This window comes from Mastomys coucha, unplaced genomic scaffold (assembly GCF_008632895.1).
Source record: "Mastomys coucha isolate ucsf_1 unplaced genomic scaffold, UCSF_Mcou_1 pScaffold6, whole genome shotgun sequence".
Taxonomy (NCBI): domain Eukaryota; kingdom Metazoa; phylum Chordata; class Mammalia; order Rodentia; family Muridae; genus Mastomys; species Mastomys coucha.
In genome coordinates, this window is record NW_022196912.1 from 47,566,642 (window position 1) to 47,579,001 (window position 12,360).

At 38.8% G+C, this 12,360-nt stretch overlaps 1 protein-coding gene across 4 annotated transcripts in view; it reads left to right on the plus strand.

Annotated features, from left to right (window-relative positions):
* Nucleotides 1-12,360, plus strand: part of Cog5 (component of oligomeric golgi complex 5) — a 305,629-nt gene that overhangs the window by 184,193 nt on the left and 109,076 nt on the right. For all 4 annotated transcript variants that reach the window (XM_031357459.1, XM_031357460.1, XM_031357458.1 and 1 more), the window contains exon 11: nucleotides 5,698-5,779. In XM_031357459.1, the coding sequence (XP_031213319.1) occupies nucleotides 5,698-5,779 (82 nt within the window). The remainder of the gene's footprint in view (nucleotides 1-5,697; nucleotides 5,780-12,360) is intronic.

The window sequence follows — 12,360 nt, forward strand, 5'->3', positions numbered from 1 at the left end:
GGAGGGAGACAGAGGGAGAGAGACAGACAGAGGGAGAGAGAGATTGAGATTTTCAGGTATCAAAGAAAGTTGATTTCAGTTATATGGTCAAACCAGACTGGGTAAAATGTACCCTTAGTGGCAGCACTCTGGAGTCTGAGGCAGATGAATTGTGATAAGTTCAAGGCCATCTCAAAAGAAGCAAAAAATTGCTGGGCAGTAGTGGCACATCCCAGCACTTGGGAGGCAGAGGCAGGTGGATTTCTGAGTTTGAGGCCATCCTGGTCTACAGAGTGAGTTCCAGGACAGCCAGGGCTACACAGAAAAACCCTGTCTCAAAAATCCAAAAGAGAAAGAGAGAGAGAGAGAGAGAGAGAGAGAGAGAGAGAGAGAGAGAGAGAGAGAGAGAGAGAGAGAGAGAGAGAGAGAGAGAGAAAGAGAGAGAGAGAGAAAGAGAAAGAGAGAGAGAGAAAATATTTTTGCTTACATTGAATTGATCAGAAATTTTGAAATCTCTCTCTTTGGGTTGAAGTTATAGTGTTAGACAAGGACCTTACTGTCTCCTGAGGCTCAGTAATTTATTAAAATAAACATGTACATTATATTCTAAAGGAGTTCATTGGAGCCTGTCATCAGTTTGAGAATCATTTAATATTAGTGAATCTATTAATACTTCAGTGTCTCCAATAAGAAAACATACTTGTCTACATTTTTCTTGGTACAGAAAAAGAAACAAACCTGAATATTCAGGGTTATTAATTTTTAAATTCATAGAGACTCACCATAAAATATTTTTTTTTGGTGGCCAGGCGGTGGTGGCGCACGCCTATAATCCCAGCACTTGGGAGGCAGAGGCAGGTGGATTTCTGAGTTCGAGGCCAGCCTGGTCTACAGAGTGAGTGCCAGGACAGCCAGGGCTACACAGAAGAACCCTGTCCTGAAAAACCAAAAAAAAAAAATTTTTTTTTGTCGTTGTTTATGTTTGTTTGATTTAGAAACATTATCTTACTTGTATCTTACCCAGACTGGCTTCAAACTCAGGATCCTCTTGCCTCAGCGTCCTGGGTGTTACGATTACAGGAATGCATAACAATTTCTTATAAATACTTTGTGGGTGTATGTGTGAGATATGTGTGTTTGTACAAGTGTACATGCAGATGTGGAGGCCAGAAATCAATCTTGTTTCTTATTTTCTCACTTCCCACTTATTTTGGGAGACAGTCTCTCACTGAATCCAGAGCGTGGTATTTTGGGTAGACTGGCTGGCCACTACCACCCCCAGGGCATGCATGTTTCTTGTTCCTTATACTGAGGTTACACATACATGCCTCTATGCCCAGAATCTACACCCAGGTCATCATGCTTGTACAGTAAATACTTTATCCACTGAGTAATTTTTATACCCCCAAATACTTTTTGATAGGGGTGAAATAAATGCTAAAATTTTAACATCATAACTATTTCTAATCCTAAAGTACAGTAGTGTTACCTATGCAAACCATGTTTTCAGAATCTCTAAATGTATAAATACACACAAACACACACACACATACATGCATATATTACAGATTAAAAAACATTTTTTCTTTGGCTTATTTTATTTAGCATATGCCTGCAAAGTTTATCCAGGTTTTAGTATTTAACAGAATTTATTTTGGTTTTAACTCTGAATAATATTTTATTGTATGCATATACCATGTTTTCTTTTTAATGTTTTCACTGAAATAGAATGACCTCACTCTACCCCTTTCTTTCCTCCAATCCTTCCTCAAACCCCAGTTACGCCCTCCATACTAAAAAGTTAATGTCCTCGTTTTCTTTTACTATTATTGTTATATACATATATGTTTGCATGAATATCTATGCACAAATATACATATATGATCTGCTGAGTCTGTATTTTTTTCTGTGTATGTACATATATGGTGTCAAAACTGACCATCTGCAGTGGAAAACCAATATGGGGGCTCATTATTAGGAGAGAATAATTCTCCTTCCACCAATCCTTAGTCATCTGTAATTCCTAGTCTAGGGGGGAGCAGCATAAAGTTTCTCTTTCCCTTGTTAGCATGTCCATTGATAACACTATCATCCCACCTTTGTTTATGTAGCCATTTCTAGAAGAGACTATCTCACAGCAGAATTCCTGGTTTTCTGATTCCTAAAGACTTTCTGCCCACTCTTCCAACAAGTTCACTGAGTCATAGATGCAGGAGCTGTGAAATAGCTGCATCTATTGAGGCTGGGCTCCCCACGATCTGCTGAGCTCTGTATTGTTTAGTTGTCATTTTCAGTGATAGTGTCTACTTGCTCTCAAGAGAGGTTTTTTTTGGGGGTGTGGTGCCAACAGTTATCTGTGGGTATAAATCTAAGATGTATAATGTATTAAGGAATTATGCTGGTCTAGCAAATTGTTGGTAAGTAGATTCTTTTCTAAGGTCCATGATCTCATTAGTGCCAGGCAGCTGGCTGGGTTTCTAGTAGCAGGCAGATTTTCCTACTGTAGAATGGACCTCAGTCTAGTTAGCTCACTGTTGATTGGCCCTGACACAAGTGCCGATTGCTGGCCCTAATTAATATCTTACCATGCTGGTAATTGCTGCATTTCCTAGCTGTTGCAGCTGTGTTGGTTGTTTCCCTCCATTGGCAACTTGCACAGTATTATCTGGTACCATGGAAAGTAGACCACAGGAAAGAGACTTTCAGGTCAGATCCAGCTTGAATCATCTGAGTCCTGTGTCCTAGGAGTGCAGTGACTTCAGTAATAGGGGCCATCCTCAACACCTGAGAGAGAACCAAGAAATATATTGATCATCTGTATTGTTTTGGGATTTAGTTGGCCTACCATGGCCAACTATTCAAAAAGAAGTTTCTCATGCCTGGTACTGGACATTTTGTCAGTCCGTGGTTCTTGTTGGGGAGGAGGCATTGTCAGGCCAAATGGCTTAACTGTGTGTGCATGTGTACATACACTTACATGTCTTGTATATAATTTTAGGTAAACATAAGGTAGCTCCATAACACCTTAACAAATAACCTGGGTATGCTTTGCTCTCCCTCCCCACATTGCCTTCTGTGTTGACCACTTATCCACTAATACTTTGGGATTTGGAGGTTGCTTTCACTTCTGTCCTTTTGTAAGTGATAGTGCAGTGAGTCCAATGGGTATGTAAAATCTCTTTATCTGAGATAAATATTCACAAGTAGGATTAGTAAGTCATGTGCCAATTCTATTTTAACAATTTTGTGTGTGGGCCAAGCGCATGCCACAGGTATCTGAGAATTCTACCCCACTTGCCTAGCTTCTTGCCATAAGAAGCACTGGGTTTACCAATGCGAACTGCCACCAGCAGCTTTTTATGTGGCTTTTGGAATTCAATGACAAGTCCTCGTGCTTATGTGCCCAGAACTTTCCCAACTGAGCCATCTCCACAGTCCTACTGTCCAGTGTAATGCCTACAGTATTTTACTTTCCTCTCAAAAGTGCACATGAACTCTGTTTTCAGGACATCCTTGCCAAAACTTGTTATGTTTGGGTTTGTTGTTTTATTTTTTTCTGTTTGTTGCCACGTGTAGCCCAAGGAGTGTGACAGTGACTGAACACCTGATGGTTCTGGCTCAGACAGAGAAGGTGCTGACATGACAGGCTTCTTCCCTCTTGCCTCCTTTGGATAGTGACCAATTTATTAATGGGTACAATGTGTTTTTGTGACTCTGGTTTGCACTTCCCTGCTGGCTCATGATGTTGACCCTGCTGTTATTGTATTTGGAGAAATGTCTACTTAATTCCTTTCTCTCATTTTAATTAGCTCTTCTTTTGTTGTTATAGAGTAGTGTGTTCCAGGCATTAACCCCTCATTGTGTCTGTGATTGGCAAATGTTCTTCCTATCCAGTTGATTTCATTTACAGATTGTTTTTATTTACGCACCAACATTTTTCAGTTTAATGCTAGAATCATGTGCAGTAATTATTGTGGCATATGTTGTCTTGGAGCTACGTCATGTTTTCCTTTAGGAATTTTGCTGTTTTAAGTCTAGTTAAAGTCTTCATTTTGAGTTAATTTTTAGTATGGTATAAGGTATAGATTCTGTTTCATTTTTTAGCATGTGTATAGCTAGCTTTCTCAGTAGGTTTGTTGAGCAGACTATAATTTCCTTGTATAGCCTTGGTGCCTTGCTAGGGATTAGATGACCATATGAATGCAAAGCTTTGGATTTTTGCTATGTATTTTGTTCTGCTGGTCTTGTATCTAACTCTATACAAGAGTTTTTTGTTTTGTTTTGTTTTGTTTTTTGTTTTTTAATTATTTTTGTTTTTTGGGGGGGGTTGTTTTGTTTTGTTTTTGTTTTTTTGGTTTTTTTTGTTTGTTTGTTTGTTTTGTTTTTGAGACAGGGTTTCTCTGTATAGCCTTGGCTGTCCAGGAACTCACTCTGTAGACCAGGATGGCCTCGAACTCAGAAATCCACCTGCCTCTGCCTCTCAAGTGCTGGGATTAAAGTCGTGCTGTGCGCTACCATTGCCCAGCTACACAAGAGTTTTGACTTAATTTTTACTGCACTATTTCATTATTAAAATATATATTATATAGTTATTTTGAAATTAGTTATTTACATACCTAGAATTAAAATACATAGAAATTAACATATGAAGTTAGTATTCTTGTGTTTCAAACCTAGTAGAATACCAGTGACAGACATACAAAAGTAGCTTAGTATAGTTGTTCAAATTTCTTAGAATGTAACTTTATTCTAAAATGAAATATTTTTTAATTCATTTTTTTTTGAGATTTTCAAAAAATTGTGTGCATGGATATTTTGTCAGCATATACAATGTGCACTGTGTGCATACAGTCTCTATTGAGTTTGAAGGGCAGAAAGCAGTATTGAATGAATCTCAGCCATGTGGCTGCTGGGTCTTCTGGAAGAGGAGCCAGTGAGTGCTTTTAACTGCTGAGCCACCTCTCCAGCTCCTATGTTTTCTTTTTTAAAAAATTCCGTGTGTATCAATATTTGCCCTTCCATTTCATTATTTAATTATAAAACATGCTCAAATTTGAATACAAGTATCCTGATACTTTGAGTTAATGATAATTCTGTCATTTTTGTCTCTTTCTTAAAAATTTATGACAAGACTTTGAGCATTCTCTTTTATAATGCTAGTGATCCTTGATCTGAATATGCTTTGTCAATCTTGTTAGAGTTTCACAAATTGCTTGTGTATATCAAAGGATGAAGATGATAATAGTTTGTATTCATGGAGGGCTTTTTGTATGTCATGTCCTGGCCCAAGGCTTTTATTAACCTCTGTAATCTTCATAAAGCACTGCAGTGATGGTTCTCCTGCCAGCTCATCTTGTAGATGAGATGAGAGCCGAGGGTGTCTGTACTCCTCACCCAAGGCCAGGGGACAAATGAGTAGAAGGGCAGGATAGGCTAGCAAGTAATTGCTTGGATGTAAACAAAGCTTGATTCTATCTTCCTATTGGTGACTCTGTTATGTATGTCTATGACCAAGTGTCTGTGAGTGAATGTCACATGTTTGAGGGTGCTCTGGATTAGGAGTTACCAGTTGTTGTGAGCCACCTAATATGAGTGCTTGGAACCTTCTGGGTCCTTGAAAAGAGCAATTCTTGCTATTGCCTGCTGAGTGTCTTCCAACCTTTGTTGTACATCTTGAAATAAACAAATGTTCTCCTGTTCTGCATCTTTGGCTTTCAGGACGGACAGCCTGAAATATTATACATGTTTTGGAATGCGGTTACTCTGGCACTTTCTTCTCACTTTCATACAGCAACAAACTGTAAGTTACCATCCATTTGGAGTCATCTCAGATATTTAGTTGCTTTAAAATTTGGATGTCAAAAATATTGGTTCATAAAAATAACTTATTATGCTTAGACTATCATTTTAACATAAATGCTTAATGAGGAATCTCTTAGCTGCTTGATTAGTTTTACAATTAATATTTAGAATAACATTCTTTTTGTTGTTGTAGTTGAGACAGGGCTTTTCTGTATAACAATATTTGTTCTCCTCGCTTTATAGATGAGGCTAACTTCAAAATCAGAGATCCACTTTCCTCTGCCTTCCAAGCGCTAGGATCAAAGACGTGTGCCACCACTCCCAGCTTAGAATAATATTCTTAATTCAGCTGAGTACTTCCTGTATAGATAATTTAAAACAGTTGGTGCTAATTTAGTTAATGCTTTATTAAAGTGAATTCTTTTTTAAATGAAGCTATAAAAATGAAAAATTGATGTAAGTAAAAATGAACTGTGAGTTATAAGTTGGTTGTTAGAATATGATTGATTCCTTTGGGCCTATGAGATGGCTCAACAAGTAAAGGCCCTTGCCACTCAAGGCTAGTGACCTATGATTTATTTCAGGATCCACATAAAAATAGAGAAAACTTACATGGTTTTGTGCAAAGTACTGTTTTTAATATGCTGAGCTAAATAAGATATATTGCTTAAAACCAAACCAAACTGAAACAAAACTAACAAACAAAAAAACCAAGAAGCAGGAACTGAGTCCACACAGCTGCCCTTTGACACCCACATGCACACTGTGGCAAGCAGCCCCCTACCCCCACATTATATATACATACAATAATAACAAGCTTAAAGAAAAAATAGGATCCACAAAACTTTTTGTTGTTGTTATTTCTATGAGACAAGACCTCAATATAAAGCTCAGGATGGCCTTGAGACAATGCAGAATATCTAAAAACAGTGAAATATGTGTATCAGTTTAATGACCAAATTCCAGGACAGTGAATACAGGTTTTTGAAAGGGCTTTAAGAGTTTGTGTATAATTAAATTTTTGTTCACAATCCTTTACTGAAATGGCCCACTATATAGAGAACCTTGTTCAGGACTGAGAAGGTAGAGTTGAATGAACTACACTACTTCCTGCTCCTGCTCCACCTCTAATCAGATCTGCTACCCAGTTAAGCAGCTACTTCACTCAGGATTGACTGAGTGCTATAAGTTACCCTAATCATGCTGTAAGGGCTGTTCCTCTCTCTGTTTCTGCCTGTGGTGAGCGTTGTTGTATAGAGCAGACGTCCCCAATTTTAACATAAAACTATGTGAATGTTGGCAAATGCTTATATATTTATGTTGTCATTACAGTTGTGATGTAGAAAATTTCCATCCTCCCCAAATATCCCTGATTCATTTTTAATTAATCTACTACTTCAAAAGCAGATCACAGTTCTCTCTCCCAATCACAGTGAAAGAGAAATGGCAACTGTCACCATTCTTCATGGTTGGTGGATGACAGAAAAGACATCAAAAGAGGGATTGTGTTTTGGAAATCTTTATGAAAACACACATTTTAAAAGCCCTGTTGATATTAATCTACATCCTATGGCTTCTCTGTTGTGATAACATGCTATGACCAAAAGCAACTTGGGGAGGAAAGGTTTATCTCATCTTAAACTTACTTTGATGTAACAGTCCATCACTGAAGGAAGTCAGGGCAGGAACTCAAACAGGGAAGGAGCCTGGAGGCAGGAGCTGAAGCAGAGGCTGTGAATAATGCAGCCGACTGGCCTGTTCCCTCATGTTTCTCTCTTTTATAATCCAGAACATTTTCCCAGGGTTTGCACTACCCACAGTGAGCTGGGCCTTCTCATGCCCTGCAGACTCACCTACAGACCAACCCTATGGAATCATTTTCTCAATTTGACTCTATGACTCTGTGGCAAGTTGACATAAATCAGTCTAGCCATTGTCACATATTTTAAATAAATAGTGTGCTCAAATTTAGCGCAACTTTATTAAAATTGATAACTGTCTTGAAATATTTAATCACAAATCTTCCTGGACAAGCCTGTTGTAAATGTGGGTAGTGCTTCACTCTCGCCTGCTCTGTATTTCCACTTCCCTGTTCGCACTTGGCTCTCCCTGGCTAACCAAAAGCCCATTCCCAACAGGATACATCCTACAACACCAAGTGCATTCTTTCCCTCCAAGGCTGATACTGTGTGAAACTTGTGGAAAACCATAACCTTACCATTAAATATAATATACTAAGGATTAGTTATTTTTTGATCCAAAGTCACATACATCTTGAAAATAAGGAGAAGTTGACACAGACTGACTCTCCTCTATCAAAGCATCTACTGCAACACAGTCATCTCCAACTTTTAAGTTAAACACTGAACAAAGTTTACAAAAGTTATTTCTAGACCCCGGACATTGTGCAGTGGTCATAAGGAAAGGGAGCAGTCTGAACTCCAAGGTCATTCAGCTTTCTGCCTAGCTGTTCCAGACAGTTGAACAAACACAAGAATCAAGGACTTACTCTCATAACAATCAGGGTTCTCTAGAGGAATAGAATAATAGAATTACTCTCTATGTATAGAAAGGAGATTTACTGGCATGACTTACAGGCTTCAGTGTAGCTAATTCAACAATGGCTAGCTCTGAACAGAAACTAAGAATTTAATAGTTGCTCAGTCCGCAAAGCCATATGTGTTAGCTGGTCTTGAGTAAATGCTGGAGTTCTGAGGAAGCAAACTCCCATGCCAGTGAAGGAACAGATATGCTAGCATGGGGAGGGAAAGCAGGCAAAGAGCAAAAGCTTCCTTTTATGCCCTTATATTGACTTGTAGCAGAAGGGTGGCCTGTTGTCCTGAACATCAAGATCAAAGGCATCTATCTTCCTGCCTCAAAGGTCCAGACCAGAAGTGGATTCACCCACTTCAAACCAAGCAAAACAATTTCTCACTGGTGTGTCTTCCATTTCTGGACTGTAGTTCATTCCCGATATAGTCAAATTGACAACAAAAGAATAGCCATCACACTGTTTGCTCAATTGAGCCTAAGATGTCATCAGGAATGTAAAATCACATAGCCAGCATGTAATAACAGTATTCACACCTGGGAGAAACAGCAAGATAGGATCCATCCCCAGGAAGAGTAGAGACATTGGAAAATCAATGAAAGAGTCAAACAAGAGTTTAAAGCCCTTCTACAAGCATTTACATTTGTTCAAGTGTTTCAGAGGCAAGTGAGTAAATCAATAATGTAAAGAAACTTATGATACCTAAAATTATTTCAATAAGTGAAAATAATAGCAGATTAACCCTAAAAGAGGGCAGGGATTAAGGATTTAAAGATATAAACACCAACATTATATTCCAAGTAAAGGCCTGATGAGGAAGGAAAGCAAAGAATGCTTTGACTTTTCTGCATTTGTGGGACTTATAAGTCTAACATATGTGCCATGAAAGTCTTAAAGTTGAGAGAGAAAAGGGATAAAGAATTGTTAAAAATATCCAAACTGTGTTATGACCTAAATAATGCTTGTGTGTGTGTATTTGTCTCCACCACACACACACAATTAATATATTGAGCCCAAATTTCCAGTATGACTATTGGGACAGAGCTTGTTGTGTAACTTTTTCTGGGGAAATTTGAGGAAATGTCTCTTCACTGTAGATAGGGCATTGACAGAGCAGTGAAAATCTTCATCCAAGTCCAGCTTGGTGAAGCAGTGAATTTATTAGGGCTACTTATACAAGCATGAACAACTCAGGCTGTACAACTCAGCAGCCTCCTTGATAACTCTTGGAAGCTGCAACATGAAGAAATGTCATGTCAGTTGATTTTACTATCAGGCATGATGGCAATGGCTTGTGGGAAGCTCAGTCCTTCCCTCCACTCAGGGCACACAATGGAAGTTAATGTGGTCACAGTCCTCACAGCTGCTCCAGTATGCAGGAAGCAGCTACACTACAGGGATCTTATGGAAGAAATTAAGTTAAATAGCATTGTAGAGTAGGGCCCTGATTTCATGGAATTTATATCCTCAGACAAAAGAGACAAGAGCTCACCTGCTGTGAAACTCCCTGGCAAACTGGTAGCCGTCATCAAGCCAGAAAGAGGGAATGAACCCAGTCCAAATTTTTATTTTGGCATTCCATGGCATACATCTGGAGCTCCAAGAACAACTTTTGAAAGTTGGTTTTCTCCTTCTAGTGATTCCTGGGGTTAAACTTGCGTCACCAGTCACTTAGGTTGGGCACTTGTACTCACTGAGTTATCACTGTCATAATTTGTAAGTTTTTTCAGTATGATATTATCTACTCCCCAGAACCTTTAGCATAATACAAGGATCTTAAACTTTTTAAGTATAGTGTTTTTATTCTTTGAAAAAAGTTTTAAGCTTATGCATCTTAGAATGTTGTTTAGTATTGTCTCAACGTTTTTGTTGTAGAAATTGCATAACAATTGTGTAAAGTATCTTAAACCACCTTCCCACAATAAGAAATTGGATCTCCAGCGGCAGGCCTGATCTGAAGTGCCCATTTTTGGTACCGCACCGTGGCTCTTACTCCTGCTTTTTTGGTTAGACTGCCTTCCCTGTATCCCAGACACCGAATTTCACCTGGCTTGGTGCTGGCGGCCTTCGATGTCTTTAAGGACTCTTGCTGTCTGCTTCAGACACACACTGAACCTTCTGAGACTTGTTTTAAGATATATTAGCAAAGTTGGGCAGTGATTAATCTAGGACTAATTACTTCTCATTTCAGAGGTAGAACTTTTAGCACCTTTCCACATCCCTGAGGTACACTATCAGGCTCCCAGCCAGGCTGTAAGGGATAGAAATTATTTCCCCTCTAGTGTCAGTGGTGGCTGTTTATCCCTTAGGGCTTTCATCACACATGCTGGATTGAGCTTTGCCACATACTTTGGGTGAACCCTTTGCAGGTCTCTTGAGATTGTGTAGCTCTCCCCTCTCTGGTACAGCCTTCCATAATCTGATGTGCAGGTCTGTTAACCAACCCTATTCCTGTGCTGTGGCCTGGAAATTCCTTCCAAAAAAGTAGGTGGGAAGACTCTGTTTCTTGCCTCTCAGAGATCATGTCATTTGTTCTGTGGTATAAAATGTCTTGGAAACCATTGTTTCAAAGATTGGATCCACTTGTGTATGCAGTCATATAGAAGGGTCAGTTTGGCTCTTTTGTACCATCTTGACCAATCAGAAGCAGAAGTCCCTAAATATAGTTTTATTACCACTTACCACTACCACTACTATTATTTAACCTTTATTAGATTTATTTATTTATGATGATTGTGAGCCACCATGTGGTTGCTGGGAATTGAACTCAGGATCTCTTTAAGAGCAGTTGGTGCTCTTAACAGCTGAGCCATCTTTCTATCTCCCATGTTGAGCCATCTTACTGGACTTCTAGCCTAGTATCAAAAGTAATGGTGCTATTGGTCTGTGTGTGTGTGTGTGTGTGTGAGAGAGAGAGAGAGAGAGAGAGAGAGAGAGAGAGAGAGAGACAGAGAGACAGAGAGACAGAGAGACAGACAGAGACAGACAGAGACAGAGAGACAGACAGAGACAAGAGACACACAGAGACAGATTTTGCTTGTCTTTGTTTACCTGTCTTCCTTTTTGTACCCATTCCAGATCTCAGTACTGGCCATCCATATATTCTGCTTTACCTCATTTTGTTCTCTGAATAATCATCCCTCTGAATGCAAGACAGTGCCCCATTAAGAAGCTCAGATTCTGAATACTTTTCTTCCACATTAGAGCCGGGTTCCCCTGCTTGCCCTTCAGCAGCTGCATGGACTTTGCTCCTCCTTGAGCTGTGCATTCTTTCTTGCTCAGTCTGCTTTTGAGAAAGCTCTTACCAGCATCAGTGATGCTTTGCTTTCTATCTTGGAATTCTGGTTTCTTTTTGAATGTAATCTTACATTTTTCAGTCTAATCACAATTAATAAAAGCCTTCCTCTTTAGTTACAGTTTATTCTCCTTTTGTACTCTTCTCTGTTTCTCATGAGAACGATTTCTACTTTTGTCTTCATTTGCATTCTTTCCATTTCTCAGCTAGATGTAACTAACAGGTCTGACTATCTTCCACCATTGTATTGAAACTGTTCTCATTAAGGTTACCAATGACCTACTTCTTAACTGTGAAATTCAGTGTATGTTTTTCAGTTCTTACCTCTTAGGGCCATCTATTTGTAAGTCAAAGAAGCCACTGGAAAGAAATATAATTATGTTAGGCAGAGATTTTCATTAATACTTCACATTTAGAGTAGTTTGTATCTTCTGATATCATTATTACTTTAATAACTTCTTTGGGGAGAATTCCAAAGTAAGTTGTTTGTCAAGCATCTTCCATTTTTATAGTGTGCACAGTCCCTATAGTGTGTTGTAGAGCTTCTTCACATTCTAGGCAGGCCCTGCTAAGGAATGTAGCCATCTGCAGAGTTGAAGATTACAGACAATGTAACAGATTGTCTAAGTAATATTTTGGCAGAATGTATTTAAGGGGAAATTTTCTTTTCTTTTTTTTATTGATTTAAGTTTTATTGCATTATGATGAGAAAAGTTACATGATTTCAATTTAT